General features: G+C 46.0%; 1 protein-coding gene across 6 annotated transcripts in view; it reads right to left on the bottom strand.

Moving 5' to 3' along the window:
• The window catches only part of Colec11 (collectin subfamily member 11), a 40,109-nt gene that overhangs the window by 11,961 nt on the left and 8,265 nt on the right, over window positions 1–19,883 (bottom strand). For 4 of the 6 annotated variants that reach the window (XM_004656878.2, XM_004656877.2, XM_004656879.2 and 1 more), the window contains exon 2: window positions 18,653–18,724. The exons of the other annotated variants lie outside the window; for them this stretch is intronic. In XM_004656878.2, coding sequence (XP_004656935.1) covers window positions 18,653–18,724 — 72 coding nt within the window. The remainder of the gene's footprint in view (window positions 1–18,652; window positions 18,725–19,883) is intronic. 6 annotated transcript variants of the gene reach the window in all.

Genomic DNA, 19,883 nt, shown 5'->3' with positions numbered 1-19,883 from the left:
TCTCACTCTAGCACAGGCTACCCTGGAATTCACTATGGAGTCTCGGGGTGGCCTCGAACTCACGGTGATCCTCCTATCTCTGCCTCCTAAGTGATGGGATTAAAGGAATGTGCCACCATGCCTGGCTAGGACCTAGGTTTTATTCCTCAGGACCCACATAGTTTAGATGCATCAAGAATTTAGTTGCAGTGGCTTGAGACCTTGGCATGCCCTCTCTCTCTCTCTCCCCCCGGCCCCAACCCTCTCTCTTTAACAAATATAAAATATTTTTTTAAAACAGAGTACTGGATTACAAAGCACATTCACACACATATATTCTCCTATCTGGTTATAAAAACGACTCACTGTTTTGTATATATGTAAGTAGAAGAACAGATTAATGGGGGTAAAAAGGCCCAAGTGAGGTCAGGGGAAGACACTGAGTAAAGGAAAGGTGGAGGGAGGGCTAACCAAAATCTAAGGGGATATAAATAAATCATATGGATTCCTCCGGTTTCGAACAATGGAACACTCAGGAGTGGTAGATCGTTGCTAGAAAAATTTCAGTGTCATGGATGGGATACTTTCCAGTGAGTTGTTGGCCAGGGAGGTCCCTGATGCCCCCAAAACATTATAGGCCATTGCCGAGGCCCTTGGTTTCCCACCAGGAATAGATGGTAAGACCCTATTGCTGAAGACGCCACATACTTGGGCTGCAAGGCCACTGAGAAATCCTGCTGGAACTGAGTTAATAATCTCTTCCATGTAGACCAGCTGACAGAAAGCTGGAAGAAGCCATTCTACATGCAGTTCAATGGGAGAAAGAGATACCACCAGTGAAGGTACTCGACAGCCTAATAATTGGCCAGCCAACGGGTGCAATAGTGGCACGTCTGTCATGGTGGAAACCAACTGCCCTCCAATTGGACTGGAGGCCCACTCCATGGGAGGGAATACATCCCTGATACTGAAAACTTAAAACAGGGGTAGTCATGAGCCCTAGGAGTGTAATGTCTGCTGGTGTCTGGCTAAAGGTATATGCTATGCTCACCAAACTGCCCAGTAAGCACTTCTCTTAATGTTCATACCCATATATTAATGCTACTCACACTTTTGGTAGAGAACCTTCTCTTTTCAGATGGCAATGACCTTGGGATAACTCAGAAGGCACCATGGTGCTGAGAAGTGACAGAGGAATGCTCAGCAGTGAAATATCTCAATCACACCTTCCATGGCTCGGGGTCCATTATGGAAGAGGTGGCAGAAAGAATGTAAGAGCCAAAGGAAGATTAGGACTACTTACAAGACACAAAATGTCCTTGATATCCATGACCTCACAGTGACTGACACTACCTACACAAGACCATGATCATAGGAGAAAAAGATCATGACATCAAAATAAAAGAGAGACTGATTGAGAGGGGGAGGGATATGATGGACAGTGGAGTTTCAAAGGGGAAAGTGGGGGTAAGGAGGGAATTGCCATGGGATATTGTTTACAATTATGGAAGTTGTCAATTTAAAAAACAATAGCCGGGCATGGTGGCTCACACCTTTAATCCCAGCACTTGGGAGGCGGAGGTAGGTGGATTGCTATGACTTCAAGGCCTCCCTGAGACTACATAGTGAATTTCAGGTCAGCCTCAGCTAGAGTGAAACCCTACCTCAAGAAAAAAAGAAAAACTCACTGCCCAGAAGCAGTCCAGGAGCTAAATAGCCTGCCCAGGATGGACTCCAAAAACACAGTAGAGCCATGAAAAGAGCCATGATCTGCTGGTCAGAAGCCAGGGCTGCTGCTTTCTAGTGCTATGGTAGCCGGGAACATGTGCAGCCAGAGTTGTAGAAAGGTAGGTCAAAGCCTGACTATCCAAGCAGGATGTCCATGTGGTAAGTCTATGCTCTCATACAATGCAGGGAACAAGAGTATGAGCTGAGGACACAGGAACAATCTGACCATTGCAACCCAGGAAAGTATAATCACAGGGAAAGTAAAAGGTACTGAGGAGGGCCAGGCAAGAGGCCCGGACACAGAAGGAGGCTAAGGAGGGCATCTGAGAGTGTGCTGCAACCTCAGAGCAGTGGAAGCCACTGGAGAGCTGGGAAGAAGAGAGAAGTAGATTAGATTGCACATAGGAAGAACCTGGCCACACTTAAGAAAAGGAGTAGGTGCAGAGGCTGTCTGGGGAAGGCAGAGAGTGAGACAGTGGTTAAGATTATGGAAAGAAGCCTCCTGATTGGCAGGTATCTGAGAGACAGAGCTGGTAACATTTTGCCAATGATGGGATGTAAGGGATGAGGGCATCCAGGCAGCGGGGGCCACTCTGAAATCAGAAAAGCTGACAAGGATTCCAGGGTCCAGTGTCTGCAAGATAAACAAGAAGAAAGCAGAAGATATGAGGTTGGTCCAGGTGGGACTGGACACAGAAAAGAACAGAGAGCTGGAGGGATATGAGGGAGCCAAAGAGAGGGGTGGCATAATGCCCCATAACAGGGAGTGTTCAGGGAGGGAAACCAAGGCAAAGGCAAGCCTAAACAAGGCCTTAGTGGGCCACAGTGGGTCCCCCAGGCAGTAAGCTGAGGAACAGATAAGGAAGGGGAGGTCCCAGATGAAGATGACTGCTCAAGGGCTGGTGAGATGGCTCAGTGGTTAAAGATGCATGTTTGCAAAGCCCGACATCCTAGATTCAATTCCCCAGCACCCATGTAAAGCTGGATGCACAAAATAGAACATGCATCTGGAGTTCATTTGCAGTGGCAAGAGGCCCTGGCATACCCTTATTCTCTCTCCTCTCTTTCCTTGAAAATAAATAATAGATAAAAATAAATATGTTTTAAAAAATGATTCCTCAAAACTCCCCAGGAGATACAAGCTCACAACAGCTCTCCACATGCAGGATGCAAGCTCCACTGATTCCCTGTGTCAGACTACATGTCCCTGCAGCAGCCCAGTGACCAAGGACATGCCACCATCAGATCTACTCTTTCTGCCAGGAGTTCCGTGGAACCTGAGCTTTGTGTGTTGAACCTTCTCTATTCCACTGTATTCCAGCACAATTGTTTCTCTATCAGGCAAACATGTTGCCCAGAGAGAAATGGACACAGACATATTCAAAAAAGAAAAGTGCTGCAGTTGGTGATGTTCACCAGTACGTGGGCAAAGGGATGCTGGGTTCAGCTCCTAGAGCCTGGTCCAGAACTCACTCCACCATAGAGGAAGGGACTGACAAAACTTCTTGCTAGAAGGGGAGCATCGCCTGTGATTACACTGCTGCAGTTACCTGACCCATAGTCACATACCCCCCAGTTTCCACAGCCCACTCTCCAGCACTATGTACATGTCCTTCTGCCCTTTCCATGGACCAACTTGGTTTTGCATCCAAGGAAATGCAAGACTGGTGTAACCTACTCCCTACAAGGCATGCCTCCAAACATTCAAATCTGCTCTCCCAAGTCCTCCCTTCTCCTGCCACACCCGCGCCATTCCCCCACCCCCATCAAGGGCTGCCTTCCCTCCAGGCTTGCTCAGGCTCCTCTGTTGACTGGCATGGCCCACCCACTCTGAGTGTCCATGCAAGGCTGCCCATCACTACCTCCCACTATGGGCTGACTATAGAAGCCCAGCAGGAAGGCATTTGAACTCAGGGCCTTGCAGAGGCAACTGGGGTTAGGTGGCGTCATGCAGGTGGCATTCCCATCATGATACTTGAGTCCTAACAAGAGGAAAAGACCAGAGCTCTCACTCTGTACCACAGGAGGACTCAGTCTACAAGTCAATAAGAGCTCCCCCACCCAACCAGTACCCAACCACACTGGCACTCTACGTGCAACCTTCCAGTCTCCAGGACTAGGAAGGCAAGTGTCTTTGGTTAAAGCCACTCATCTGTGGTACTTTGCCATGGCAGCCTGAGCTGATTAATTTACCTCCCTTGCTCTGGACTCACTGCCTTTGTTAACAATCTCGGGAGCTCAAAGCTTTGCTCTGCAAAGCAAGCTATCCTTGAATGCATGCTGATGTACAGTATCCTGGAGCCACCTGACCACTCTTCTTCCCAAGCCTGGTTGAACAGGCCATCTCTTCCTGCCTGGATCCCCCACATCTCCCACTCACAGCTCCTGATGCTGCCCCCAATGTGGACAGGTCACCTGAATAGCAGGAGATATGTCAAGGTCACACTTCCTTATTTTCTACCTCCTAGATCTTGGAGTGCTTCTGTGGTTCCCATGTTAGTCCCCATGGAGGGTCTGTGGAATGCTGTGACACCCATACATGTTAAATCACAGTAAACATGTGCTCAGCGCCATACTCTCCAGAGACCATCCCATTCAGTCACAGTTCCCAATGGAGGACACAGACCTAGACACCTCAGGATGGGCCCAAGTTCACACAGCATGTTCACGGGAGAGCTGAGCCAGTTTGTTAATTTGTCAGCTGGGCCCCTCCACTGCACAGCACTGCCTCAGAATGTAAGATATGGACTAGATGGGTTGTTCCAGCATCCAGGGCCTTCCCAGCTCCAGGGCCATGGTTTCCAGGGCCTGGAAATGGAAATGAAGGTTCCCTCCTCAGAAAGGCCTACTCCATCAACAGCCCCAACACACAGGAGACTGAGGCTCTTCCAGTGAGGAAGACAGGGTTGAGGATTCTCCTGCTCACATGAGGAGGAAATAACTGTGTGAGAAGTCCTGCTGGGAAAAGATGGCAAGCCAGGGTCCTTTTGTCCACCTTGGGATTGCTTTTCTATGAGGCCTTTGAGAAATGTGCAACCGGTTCAAGGACATGGTGGGGAACAGAAGCCATGCTATTGTCTGACTTCTCCACCCTCTCATGCAGGCATGGCAGAAGTCAGGCCCCAAGATGACAGGATCAAGAGGTCAAGATCCCTGGAGGAAGAGGATGGAGCAGACACCGAGGACACTCAAAATGTGTCAGAGCGGAAATCCAGGAAGCTGCTGAGAGCTCAACACTGAACTAAACTTGAAACACACCCAGCACAGGACAGGGAATTTTGTAGAAGAGCGGCTGGAAAGATGGCAAGAGCCACAGAGTGAAAGAGAATGTCCAGAGGCATTGCCCACCCCTCACAACGACTGCTGCTCTCACAATGCATAACCCATAACCTTATGAGGAATACCAGCAACCACAATGAGGAGGACCCTCAGTGGAATAGGGGCAGGGAGGAGGGAAATACTGGAACCAACACATGATGTGCCCATTGTCCATACAAAGTTTCTACTAATTTAAAAAAACAAAAAAAGATTCCAGGAAGGAGAGGAGGGAGAAGAGAAGATATGATGGAGAGTGGAGTTGCAAAGGGGAAGTGGGGGGGCAGAATTACCATGGTTTGTTAACTATAATTATGTAAGTTGTTAATAAAAAAAGAAAGATCTCTGGATGGAGGAGAAGCACATGCCATCACAAACGTCCTTGAGTGCCTTTCCTTCCTGCAGATTCCACCACAAGGATCAATGAGCATTCCCCTCCCACAGCTGAAGAGTGCAGTGAGCATCCAGCTGTCCTAAATCAGCCACACCTGCAGGTGACTGGTGACCTCTTGGCTTCTGCCCATCTCTAACTTGCACAGCCCAACATTAACAGATATGTGGGTCCATTGCTGACACAGTGATCATCACCAGCTGGCATTGAGCTCAGCCCCTGCCCTTGGAGAAGCATGGTTATCAGTCCTTGATACAGAGAAACCTGGTACAGAGGAACAAAGAGCAAATATGGAAGACAAGATGACATGGATAAAGCTGTTCAGCACATAGAACACAAAGAAGACAATGAGTTCCAAGCCAGGCAAACAAACCTTGTCAGCAGCTTGTAGCCTTCAGGATCCTCTGGCTCCTGGTTAAGTCTCAGGAGGCTGGGCCTGACCCTAGAGGATGACTTAGTAAGTTTCAGGTGGGAATTCCTAGCAAATTCCCATGGGATGATGCCTGTAGCCCAAGAAATTTGAGGTTGGAACAGGAGCGGCTCTGTGGCAGTTACCTTCTCCTTGCTGGGACAAAATACCCAACCAGAAGCAGCTTATGGGAGGAAAGGGTGTATTTCAGCTTACAGCTTTGAAGGCATACTTCAATGGAGAAGGCACAGTATGAGCAAGATATCAAGGGAAGAAAGTAGTCTGGGTGCAATAGCTAGCTAACACCCAATATGGCTGTATGAATAAACTTCAAAGTATGCCCCCAGTACTACACTTCCTCCAGCAAGGCTCCACCCCTCAAACTACCACAAGCTGAAGATTGACTACGAGGCTTAACCACAGACACATGGGCTATGGAGGACACTTTATATTCCAACTACCACCAGCTCTCAGGAGCAGCCTTTACCAGAGAGTGAGGCAACCAAGTCTGCATTCCTGAGCTGCCTGAAGTTGCTGGGCACGCCTGGTTTAGTTGTTTCTTCTCTTGGTGTCTCCCTTTTTTCCTCTGCTAAGGTATAACCCAGAGTTGAGGATGTAGCTCAGTTGGTAGATGGTTTGCATAGCATGCACAAAGCCCTGAGTTCAATCCCCAAAACTGTATAAAACAGGCATAGGGATGCATGCCTATAATTCCAGCACTAGGCAGATAAATACAGAAAGATCAAAATTTCAACATTCAGCACTCGAGAGGCAGAGGTAGGAGGATTGTTGTGTGTTTGAGGCCACCCTGAGACTACCTAGTGAATTCCAGGTCAACCTGCGCTAGAGTGAAAACCTACCTTGGGAAAAAAAAAAAAGTTTAACATTATCCTTGCCTACATAGCAACTTTGAGACCAGCCTGGTCCATGTGAGATACTGTCCCAAAAAGTAAAATAAAATAAAATAAAATAAAATAAAATAAAATAAAATAAAATAAAATAAAATAAAATAAAATAAAATAAAATAAAATAAAGAGCTAGAATCCTACAAGTAAAGATTTTGGCCCAGTTTGGCAGCAAATGTCTTTGATTCCAGCACTCAGGAGGCAGAGGTAGGAGGACCACAATGAATTCAAGGCCACCTTGAGACTACATAGTGAATTCCAGGTCAGCCTGGGCTAGAGTGAGACCCTACCTCAAAAAAAAATTTTTTTTCAGATGACAAAGTCTCTAATAAAAAAAAGATTTTTAAGGGAAAAGAAAGCATTAAAGTTTTTGAAGATAACACACAGATCCCCTCACACAGATTCCTGCTGTCCTTCCTTGCAACACAGGATTGGAGCCTGACTCAGTCCTCCCTGGTTACCTGCATTGCTCCTGTACCAAGTGTGTACCTATGAAACCTGGTTGGCAGCATGCCATCATTGGATGCTGTGGAACTGCAAGCATCATCCAGAACGGCACCTGGTGCATGGCAGGTGTAATGTATTTGTCCCATCGACAACCATCCATCATAGGCAGAGGTGCTCAGAGTCAGGACGTGTGACAAGATGTACACACAGCCCCAGGGGTGAGGTGGATGTGCACCTGCGTTTTACCATGGACTCTGGGTGACTGATGAGCACCAAAACCAGCAGGGACTGTCATAGACCTTGTGGCAGCTTCTTTGAATCTGACTGAGATTCTGCCATTGTCTACTCCTCAAAGGAGCAAGCAAGAGGTTGTTGGTGGGTCTGCTCACTTTTCCACCATTGGGAGATAAATGAAGACACTTCCAGTATGCTGTGCCAGGACTGCACAGTCACAGGTAGCTGTCGAATTCAACCTCACATCATTCTCATGACCATCATTTATGAGCAAAACTATCTCTCCAAAAAGTCTATACTAAGTCCTATGGAAAGTGTCTTTAAAAAGGTAGCTGGATGAAAACAAAAATTAAAAAATAATAAAAAATTTCAAAAAGGTAGTTGGAGGGGGCTGAAGAGATAGCTTATTGGTTAAGGTGCTTGCCTGTGAAGCCTAAGAACTCATGTTCGACTCTCCAGGTCCCACGTAAGCCAAACACACAATAATGCAAGGCTGCACATGTGCACAAGGGGGCATACATGTCTGGAGCTTGATTGCAGTAGCTGGAGGCCCTGGAATGCCAATTCTTTCTCTGCGCGTGTACACATGCACACACACACACATATAATAAAAAGGCATCCATTGTGGTCCTCCTGCCACTGCCTCCTGACTGCTGGAATCAAAGGCATGTGCTGCCATACCAGGCCAAAATCTTTACTATAAAATTCTAGCTCTTTATTTTATTTTATTTCATTTCATTTCATTTTATTTTTTGGGACAGGATCTCACATAGCCCAGACTGGTCTCAAAGTTGCTGTGTAGCCAACACATAAGAAATAAAGAAAATAGTTGGGGGCTGGAGAGATGGCTTAGCAGTTAAGGCACTTGCCTATGAAGCCTAAGGACCCAGGTTCAATTCTCCAGGTCCTACATAAGCCAGATACACATGGTAGTACATGCGTCTGGAGTTTGTTTGCAATGCCCATTATCTCTCTCTCTCTTTCTCTCTCTCTCTCTCTCTCTCTCTTTCTCTCCTCTCTTTGTCTCAAATTAATTAATTAATTAAAGAATTCCTGAGCAATCAGGCTTTTAAAAATAGTAAAAAAGACAGTCAGGCCAGCCATGGTAGCACATGCCTTTAATCCCAGCACTTGGGAGGCAGAGGTAGGAGGATCACTGTGAGTGTGAGGCCACCCTGAGACTACTACATAGTGAATTCCAGGTCAGCCAGGGCTAGAGTGAGACCCTACCTCAGAAAAAAAAAAAAAAAGATAGTTTGGAGTGGAGAGATGGCTTAGCGGTTAAGGTGTTTACCTGCAAAGCCAAAGGACCCAGGTTCAAGTCCCCAGGACCCATGTAAGATGCACAAGGGGGCACATGCATCTGGAGTTTGTTTGCAGCGGTTGGAGGCCCTGATAAGCCCATTCATATCCTCTCTCTCTCCCTCACTCCCTCTCTCTCTCTCTCTCATAAATAAAGAGGGGAAAAAAGTATTGTTGATTTTGTTTTTTTCTTTTTTTAAAAAAAAAAAAAAAAAGATAGTTGGAAGGCTGGGGAGATGGCTCAGCATTTAAAGGCACTTGACTGCAAAGTTGTTGATTCCCCAGTACCCATATAAAGCCAGATTCACAAAGTGGTGCAAGTGTCTGGAGTCAGTTTTCAGGGACAGGAAGCCCTGTTGTACCATTCTTTCTCTCTTTCTCTCTCCTTTTGCAAATAAATAGAAATTAATTTTTTGTTTTAAAAAATAGGTAACTGAGGCTGGGCATGGTGACACACACCTTTAATGTCAGCACTTGAGAAGCAGAAGTAGGAGGACCACTGTAAGTTCAAGACCACCTTGAGACCACACAGTGAATTCCAGCCTGGGCTAGAGTAAGACCCTCTACCCTGGAAGAAAAAGGAAAAAAAGAAAGAAAGAAAGAAAGAAAGAAAGAAAGAAAGAAAGAAAGAGAGAGAGAGAGAGAGAGAGAGAGAGAGAGAGAGAGAGAAAGAAAGAAAGAAAGAAAGAAAGAAAGAAAGAAAGAAAGAAAGAAAGAAAGAAAGAAAGAAAGAAAGAAAGAGAGAGATAACGAGTCCAGTGAGGTCATGGGTTGGGCCCTGGTCCTAATAGCACTGTTGACCTGTCAGAGAAGAAGCCTCCATGCCTAGAGAGGAAAGGGCACATGAGAATCCAGCAAGAAGGCAGCTGTCTGCAAGTCATGTTGAAACCACTATCCCAACTTTGATCTTGACTTCCAGCATCTGGAACTTTAAAGGGATAACTGTCTGTAGTTCAAATAATCCTCTGTGGCTTGTTGCATTAGGCTGAGCTCACTGATTCAGCACTCCTCTGCCCCAGAAGAAGCAAGCTCAGAGTGAGGTGACCTCTGCAAGCCACACAATGAGCTGGTGAAAACTGTTTTTCAGGGACTTGAAGCCCTGACTACACTCAGAGAGACCTGGTCCCATGTCCCATTCTTCACCCACTGGAGACAAGTTATAACCTTCTTTGACTGTTTCTTCATCTGAAAATGGTGTGGAATGATCTTCCAGTGGTCATCAAAGCCAGGTCATGGTGACCATCAGGTGCAGGGAATGCCATGCACATGCACAGACAATAGGACAGGCACCAAATGCCTAGGACTCCACTCACACCAAGATCCCGACTCTAGATCCAGGGCTCTAAAGCCCACCCCTCAGCTGTATGCAGGAACCTCACCTGGAAATTTGCCTCTGTACTATCCCTGCAGAATGCAGCAGACTGCACAGGATCATGAAGGACTGGAGGCTGCATTCTAAGGAGCCCACCTGCTGCATCTACCATGCCTGAGAGCGCATGGCCAGTGGGAGTCAAGATCGTGGTCAGGCAGCCCTGCCTCTCTAGTCTCCCTTCATAACCCTTTTGCCTGAAACCCTCCACCTAGACCACCAGGCCCCACTCCACAGCACCTCCAGTATGAGAGGACTGGTATACTCACAGGAAGGTCTTTGGGGGAAGGGCTGAGCTAGCCAGATGGAGCTAGAACTTTCCCAGGAATAGCTCTGTCCCACCCCAGTCCTGCTCTACTCCAGAAGAATAAATTTATCTTCTGGGCATGAAGCACTCACTGTGGGTCACATCTGGAGCTAAGCACTTCACACACACACATTAATATGCACATGTATGCATACACATATGCATACTACATATATACCATGCAGATATGTTCATGTGTACTATACATAGGTATTGTACATCTCAACATCCACACTATATGTGCACATATACCTGCATGTGATTTATAAGCACATAGGCATGTACATGCATACATGTGTACATATATAATATACACATATGCACCATACTTACAAACATTCATACAAATCACAACCACAAATATTGTACACAATCATGTGTACATGCAAGTGTGTAATATATACAAACATACATACAAATAAAAACCTATCACAGACATGTGCAAATGCATGTGTACACATGCACACATGCATATGCATTCATACATTTGTATACATAGATGCATTATGTGCATATAAGAATACATGTGTGTTGTACACCAGGCACAAAAACAAACATACATGTGAATTCAAGCACACATGCATAGTATATATTTGTGCACACGCACAAATACTGTACACATAAATGCACGTAGACACAAATATACAATACTTTATATGTGCATACCTGGATATGCAGGCTTACATACAAACAGTAACTTTAACATACATATCTGGGTGCACACACTTGCCTATGTACACACACATCCCCATACAAGCATACAAGCACACATATAACACATATGCATGCTTGTATGTGTATGCATGCTATGTGCATGTGTAGTCACATGTGCATACTCATGCCTTTGAGCCTCACACAACCCTACGTTGTGAAGCTGGTAACCACAGAGCTGGGTTGACTCCAGCTCACCTGAAGCACTCTCTTCACTGGCCTCTCCCATACCAGCTGCACACAGGGACCTACTGCTGCAGTTGCTGATAGAAATATCCTGTCATTTGGGGTTGAGGAGGAAAAGAAAGATGAAAACCACTAAAGCCTACTGAAATTGTCTATGCATCCTCTGCTGCAGCAGACTTCTTGTAGCTGGCAGACATTTCTTGAGAACTAACCTTGGGCAGAAGAATGGATGGCTACAAAACTACGGGTCATACTAGGAGATCAAGGAGCTTGACATTTTCTTCCTATTTCCAGAAAGGGCCTTGTGATCCTCCAGAAGACAATAAACTTTCTGTAAGATGCATACAAGACTTCTTTCCCCTGGCTGTGCCTGACGCACTGAGAACCTGTGCCTTTAAACTGAGGAGCTTGGCAGAGGCACCCAGAGCACTGGGAGCTGCTGTTGCTACCATCTTCATCGGATCACACTAAGCAGGAAGAGGGTGGCTCCCCATTTGTCCTTTGGGCAGGCAGGAGGAACAAAGAGAGTGGCAGCTCCCAGCAGGCGCATGATTCTTATTAATTTTAATGAAGATCTCATGGGGTGCTTTGAAGTAGAAATGGGCAAAGGAAGCGAGCTTTCTCAGTGATGTTTGCTTAGGATGACTGTGCATATTACAGAGCACAGGCAGCCTGATCCTGGCGCGGCTACCCACACCTTCTGTGCCAGGAGGGTCCCTAGCCTCTAAGGCAGAGGGACAGGGCAGCTAGCTGCCAACTCTTGTCACAACATAGGTCTGGGAAGCAGACAGAGAAAACTGAGACAACACATTCTTAGCAGATCACATCAGTGCAGCCACTTTGTGACTTCTATATTGCCTACAGTCTAGAAATGTGTACTTGTCTCAATAAAGGGCAAATGACAGCAGGTGGCTCTGCTGGCTCTGCAATGGCCTGGCTTTATTTCAGGAAAGTCAATCTGCCAGCAGGAGCTTTTGCCCCAGCAGGAGGCTGCTCACTTTGCAAGCCAGCCAATTCCAGGCAGGCCCTCCTGAAGGCCAGGCCCCCGGGGCGGGGGGGGGGGGCACATTTTGCACTGTGTGGAAGTTGAGCTGTCCAGACTCCCCACCCTGCACTAGGCAGCACAGCACTTCAGCAGCTGCTGCAGCACCTGGGCCTGGTGATATACATGCAGGTCCCCCAGACCTTTCTGAAACTGGAGGGGCAGTTTGCAGGAGTCTATCTGCCAAGGCCCAGCAGACTGCACTCCAGCATGATGGCCTGGAAGCCTCCACCCATAGCCCTCCCTGAACTCCAGTAGGACAGCTCCCTCACCAGGAGGTGTATCAAGCACCATTAGTCGTAGCTGAAACCATCCAGGGACTTCTAGATGCTCAAAGATATATTAAATCTCAAATGCAGCTAGGCTTGGTGGCACATAACTTTAATCCCAGCATTTTGGAGGCAGAGTGTGGTAGTTTGATTCAGGTGTCTCCCATAAACTTAGGTGATCTGAATGCTAAGTTCCCAGCTGATGGAGATTTGAGAATTAACCCCTCTTGGAGGCAGTGCATTGTTGGGGGTGGGTTTATGGGTATTATAGCCAGTTTCCTCTTGCCAGTGTTTGGCACACTCTCCTATTGTTATTGTCCACCTAATGTTGGCCGGGATGATGTCCACCCTCTGCTCATGCCATCATTTTCCCTGTCATCATGGAGCTTCCTCTTCAAGCCTGTAAAACAAAATAAACCTATTTTTCCCACAAGCTGCTCTTAGTTGGGTGATTTCTACCAGCAATTGAACCTGACTGCAACAGAGAGGTAGGAGGAGCACCATGAGTTTAAGGCCACCCTGAGACTACAGGTCAGCTTGGGCTACAGCAAGATACTACCTTAAAAAAAAAAAAAAAAAAAAAAAAAAAAAAAAGAGGCCAGATGCAGTGGTGCACGCCTTTAATCCCAGCACTAGGGTGGCAGAGGTAGGAGGGTGGCCATAAATTTGAGACCCCACTGAGACTACATAGTGAATTTCATGTCAGCCTGGGCTAGAGTGAGACTCTACCTCAGGAAAAAAAAAAAAAAAAAGAAAAGAAAGAAAAATGAAAAAAAAAATCAAATACCTTTCAAACAACTAATTGAGGGCTCTTGGTGTGCCAGTTTCTTCCACTGTGTAGCCACTGGTAAGTAGCCCATGATTATGCAAACAACCCTAATTTAATTCAGCAGATCACAAGAAAAAAAAAGAAGACATGAAAATAGGAAGGGGGATTTGGAAGAAGAAGGGAGTGGTAGGGAGAGAGAATAATGGGAGGGTAAATATGATCAAAACACATTATATTACATATATGAAATTGCCAAAACATAAATTAAAAATATTTTTTAATGTGTTCACATTTGGGGGCTGGAGAGATGATTTAGCTGTTAAGGCATTTGCCTGCAAAGCCAAAGGACCCAGGTTGGATTCCCCAGGACACATATAAGCCAGATGCACAAGGTGGCACATGCATCTGGAGTTTGTTTGCAGTGGCTAGAGGCCCTGGTGCTCCATTCTCTATCTCTCTCTCCCTCTCTTTTTCTCTCTCAAATAAATAAATATGCTCACATTATAAACATAGCATTGGACACATGAAAGGTACCCCAAAAAATTAAAAGTTAGAGCCAGACATCGTGGCACATGCCTTTAATCCCAGCACATGGGAGGCAGAGGTAGGAGGATCGCCATGAGTTCAATGCCACCCTAAGACTACATAGTGAATTCAAGGTCAGTTGGGTTAGAGTGAGACCCTACCTCAAAAAACCAAAAAATAAAAATAAAAGTTAAATGTCCTTAATCCTATAACCAGCAGCATCTACAAATATTTTGATGGATGTATTGATTTTTATAATTTTTTTTAGAATTTATTTATTTGAGAGAGAAAGAGGCAGGGAGAGAGACAGTATGGGAACACCAGGGCCTCTAGCTACTGCAAATGAACTCCAGACACATGCGCCACCTTGTGCATCTTGTTTCTGTGGGTACTGGAGAATCAAACCTGAGTCCTAAAATTCACAGGCAAGTGCCCTAACTGCTAAGCCATCTCTCAAGTACAAAATATTTTTATTTATTTGTAAGCAGCGAGAGACGAGATACAGACAGAGAAAATGGGCACTCCAGGGCTTCCAGCTACTGCAAAGGAACTCCAGATGCATGCACCACTTTGTGCATCTGACTTTACATGGGTACTGGGAAGTCAAACCAGAGTCATTAGGCTTTGCAGGCAAGCACCTTAACTGCTGAGCCATCTCTCCAGCTATTTTGATGTATTTCTTTCCAACTTTTTCTTATGCCTTTTTAAATTTTATTTGATTATATACATGTTTTTGCATCCTGCTTAATTTACTTATTTACAGCCTGCCATGTCCAATGTTTTTTCTAAAAGATCACCTACAAAAGGATATTTCCAACATTCCTACATAATTATTTCTACTGTTCAATAATCCAAGTTACTCTATTACAGTAACATGTCCTCAACTTACTATAAAGTACAGATTCCAGACTGAAGCTGCTCACTTTTGCAGTGCCAACACCAGATGTTGGATAAACTCAGTAATTACTGACCAACACAGGACAGGCTTCTGTCCTTGCTAAGTATGCAGCCCCAAATGAGACTTCAAAGGACGCTGTGCCAGCCACTCGCCCTGTTCTGCAACTTACAGGGACCATAACAGACAACATTCTGATGGTCTGCAGGACTTAGCTATCCATTTATGTTAGGCAGCCATGAAAATGATGTCACTAAAATTAAGAAACATGAAATAAATTTATATATAAGGATGACAGAGGAAAATAGGTAACATACCAAAACAATGGCTATCTTTAGATGATTTATTATGGATGATTTTCTTGCTAGTTATTTTCTTTTTTGGTAGGAGGAAAGTTAGAAGTGGGGATTTTTGCATATAAAAAATTAAAAATTAGCCATGGGGGTCTGGAGAGATGGCTTAGCGGTTAAGCACTTACCTGTGAAGCCTAGGGACCTCAGTCTGAGGATTCCCCAGGACCCACGTAAGCCAGGTGCACAAGGTGGCACATGCATCTGGAGTTTATTTGCAGGGGCTAGAGGCCCTGGCACCCCTCTCTCTCTCTGTCTCTCTCTCTCCCTCTTTCTCTCTCTGTCGCTCTCAAATAAATAAATAAAAATAAACAAAAATTTCTTAATAAAAATAAAAATTAGCCACGCATGGTGGCACACACCTTTAATCCCAGCACTTGGGAGGCAGGATTAGGAGGATCACTGTGAATTCAAGGCAAACCTAGAAGTACAGAATGAGTTCCAGGTCAGCCTGAGCTAGAGTGAAACTCTACCTCAGAAAACAACAGCAACAACAACAAAAATTAAAAAGAGCCAAGAGTAGTGGTGAACGCCTTTAATCCCAACACTCAGGAGGTTTAGGAGAATATTTAGGAGAATCTCTGTGAGTTCCAGGACAGCCTAAGACTACATAGTGAATTCCAGGTAAGCCTTGGCTAGAGTGAGACTCTACTTTGAATAAACGAAATTTAAAATTAAAAAGAATTAAGGGCTGGAGAAATGGCTTAGTGGTTAAGCACTTGCCTGTGAAGTCTAAGGACCCTGGTTCGAGGCTCAATTCCCCAGGCCCCACATTAGCCAAATGCACAAGGGGGCACACACATCTGGAGTTTATTTGCAGTGGCTGGAAGCCCTGGTGCACCCATTCTCTTTCTCTCTCTCTCTCTCTGTCACTCTCAAATAAATAAATAAAAATAAACAAAAACAATTTTTTAAATGAAAGAAAACAAAAAATTTTAAACAAAGCTATACCTTAATCCATAATCCAATCCAAATTCAGTTCTTTGTACACAGCATTCTACCTCAGTTACCCTCACTAGGTCCACACATGCATCTCTGGGCTATAAAGGGCCTAGGTCCAAGAACTGAGTCCAGGTTTTGTGATCCCCTACCCCAGGTGCTTAGCACACACTCACTGCAGGAGACACATGAAGGAATGAAGCAGGGTGCAAGGCTACTTCTGCACCCACCACCATTTGTTTTGAGAGATCTACAATGAATGCATTCATAGTTCATAGCCACAACACATATTGGTTTTTGAGGGTAAGATTAGTAGACTTCACCACCTCACTGAGCACCTCAGCACCTCTGTACCTCAACATCTCATCACCTCTGTATCTCAGTGCTTCACCACCTCAGAACCTTTGTGCCTCAACACTTCAGTACCTCACTCAGCACCTCACTACCTCAGCAATTCAGCGCCTGACTCAATTCCTCTACATTTCTTCACCTTGGCACCTCCCTCAGCACTTCAGTGCCTCAGCATCTCACTCAGTACCTCAGCATTTCAGTACCTCAGCAACTCACTGAGCACCTCAGTGCCTAATCCAGCAGCCCTCTGAGTTGGGGAGGTTACAGGGAGCAGCTCACTGACAGTCACATGGTTCGAACATGAAATGTCTCCTGCTGGCCCACAGTAGTGGAGACTAGGTTGCCAGCTGGTGGACTTTGGAGACATGATTGCATCCTGAGGTCTCTCATATAATGAATGGATTAGTCCTTTGATGGACTCATTACATTATGGTATTATTGAAAGGCGGTAAAAGGTATGTGGCACCTACTTGGCAGAAGTAAGTCCCTGGGGGCATGTCCTTAGGCTCTATTTCACTACCCCTCTCTCTTTCCTTCTTGTCCGACAAGAAGTGAAGAACAGCCTTTACCACACACGCCTGCCACCATGATAATATTTTGCCTCACAATTGGCCCAGAAACAGCCATGGACTGAGCTCTCTGAATGTGTGAGCTGGAAACAATCCTTCTTGCTTAACTTCTTTCTGTCAGGTGCTTGGCCACAGAGATGCAAGGTCTAACTGCTACAGAGATACCTAATTTGATCTTCTTTGGAGTAATCTGGCAGTATCTACCAAAAAATAGTTTCATTTTATTTTTGCAGTTCTAGAGACCTAGCTTATGATCTTGCATATACTGCACAAGTACTAAGTTACGTCCCCAGTCCTTGCTTTTTGTTTTGTTTTGTTTGCTTGCTTGCTTGCTTGCTTGTTCGAGAAAGTGTTGATATGACACACAGGTAGACCTCAAACTTCTGGTGCTCGGTTTCTGCTTCCCAAGTGCTAGCAGTCAGGCATGTGCCAACCCACTGTGCCAAAATTTCAAATACACACATTCTATTGAGCAAGTCTACCAATAGAAATAATTATTTCTCTTTTGCTTGTTTGTTTATTTGTGTGGTTGGTTTTGTTTTGAAGCAGGGTCTCACTGTAACCCAGGCTGGCCTCAAACTCATAGCAATCCTTCTCCCTCAGCTTCCCAGCTCTATCCAGTTTTTAAAAACTATTTTATTTTTTATTTACTTATTTGAGAGACAGAGCAAAAGAGAGAGGCAGACAGAGAATGAGCATGCTAAGGCCTCCAGCCACTACAAACTAACTCCAGACGCATGTGCCACCTTGTGCTTCTGACTAATATAGGTCCTGGGGAATAGAACCTGGATCCCTAAGCTTTGCAGGTAAGCGCCTTAACCGCTAAGCCATCTCTCCAGCCCTCTATTCAGTTTGGGGTTTTTTTGTTGTTGTTTTTGTTTTTGTTTGTTTGGTTGGTTGGTTGGTTGGTTGGTTGGTTGGTTTTCCAAGGTAGGGTCTCACTCTAGCCCAGGCTGACCTAGAATTCACTCTGGAATCTTAGAGTAACTTCGAACTCAGCAAACCTCTGCCTCCCAAGTGCAGGGATTAAAGGATGCACCACCACACCCAGGCTCTATTCAATTTTTAATGGTAAAAATTTAAAGTAATAAAGATGATTGTAACCTAAAGATGATAGCCACCACCTGCTAGTCACTGTGTACTGTTTTTCATGCATGATCTAGTTCATTCACACATATGTGCAAGTTCCCACATCCGTGTAGGACTCCTGTACATGTGTGACGTAGCTCCCTTGTATCTACTGTCTGGTTCTCTGCAGGTATGCGCTCATTCCTATGCATGCACCTTCTGGCTCATGTACACATGTACTCTCGTCTTTCACTAGCTTCTTCGCAGTACCATCTAGCTGCAGCCTCCTATTATCAGATAGATAGACTTCGGTTGCTTAGAGCTAGCTGCAGCTAAGCACCCTACTCTGTGCCCTGCCTCCTCCAAGCCACCTTCTCACATGTGACTCTGAGCCCCAGAATTCCTGTTTCACAAATAAGGTTTAACAAAGCTGTTTTCAAGGCAAGGTTTTTTGGGGGGTGGGAGTGCTGCCGGCTACCAAAGGCCGATTGGCAAAGCTCCCTCCCTCCCTGCTCGCAGGCTGCCTCTGCTCTCTGTCCCCTCCATTGCCCACCCTTCTCCTCCTCCCCAAAAGGGCTGGGGTTGCGGGTACCTTTTTCTCCCGTGGGGCCGACTCTTCCAGGCCGTCCTGGAGCACCTTTCTCTCCCTTCTCTCCTGTGTCCCCTGTGGAAGAAGTCACATCTGTTTAGCCACTACCTGGCCAGCACGGAGCGGCAGCTATGTGTCCACAAGTAAGAATGAGGACGGCTGTCATCCGTGGTGCCGCCAGCCCGGCCCCGCCCTGTCCTCCCTACCCAGACCTGCGGCAAATCCACCGAGCAAGCTCACCATGGCCCAGTTCAGTCTGCAGGGAGTGTTTCCCCGAAAGACTTCTTCCGGGAATGGAACTTAGCCCTCCCACCAGTGCCCACACCCCCGGCTGGATCCCAACCCATCCTTGTGCTCACAGGTCCCCCAACCCACCCGAACACTAACAAGGCTCATTGTCATACAGTCCCAGGGGAGTATTCCTTAGCCTTGCAACATGTTAGGAAGGACAGACTGGGGTGTCCCCTGGACATCGTCTTCCCCAACTGCCCCCAGCATGAGCCATGGACGACTGCACACTCCTGCGTGGGAGCCTCTACGTGGCTGTCTGGGACCAGAGGAGCACCCTTGCCCTGTTCTGGGGCTCCGTGACTAGGTATAGGACACAGAGCTGGGGATAAGTAGTCAGGCACCCTGCAAGATGGGTCCACAGGTGTATATGGAGGGGTGGTGCAGAAAGCCAAGAGGCCACCTCTCTTCTGTAGCTTCATGGCCCAATCTAATCCAAAGGACTTTCCTAAAACACAAATCTGATTATAATGGACACAGAAAGCAACAATTCCAGGCTGGAGAGACGGCTTGGTGGTTAAAGCGCTTGCCTGTGATGCCTTAGGACCCATGTCTGATTCTCCAGCTTCCACATAAGCCAGACGCATAAGGTGGCACCTGTGTCTGGAGTTCGTTTGCAGTGACTGGAGACCCTGGCACTCCCATTTTCTCTTCTCTCTCTCCCTCTCTCTCTCTCTCTCCCTCCTTCCCTCCCTCCCTCCCCCCTCTCTATCTCAAATAAAAATAAATAGGGCTAGAGAGATGGCTTAACAGTTAAGGCATTTGCCTACAAATCCAAAGGACCTAAGTTCAATTCCCTATGACTCATATAAGCCAGATGCACTTGGTGGTGCATACATCTGTAGTTCGTTCACAGTGGTTGAAAGCCCTGGTATGCCCATTCTCTCTGTCTCTCTCTCAAAAAAAAAAAAAAAAAAAAAAGAAATCTCCAGTGTCTACTCTGAGT

The sequence above is a fragment of the Jaculus jaculus genome, chromosome 2 (genome assembly GCF_020740685.1).
Source record: "Jaculus jaculus isolate mJacJac1 chromosome 2, mJacJac1.mat.Y.cur, whole genome shotgun sequence".
Taxonomy (NCBI): domain Eukaryota; kingdom Metazoa; phylum Chordata; class Mammalia; order Rodentia; family Dipodidae; genus Jaculus; species Jaculus jaculus.
This window is presented reverse-complemented; position numbering and strand designations above follow the sequence as displayed.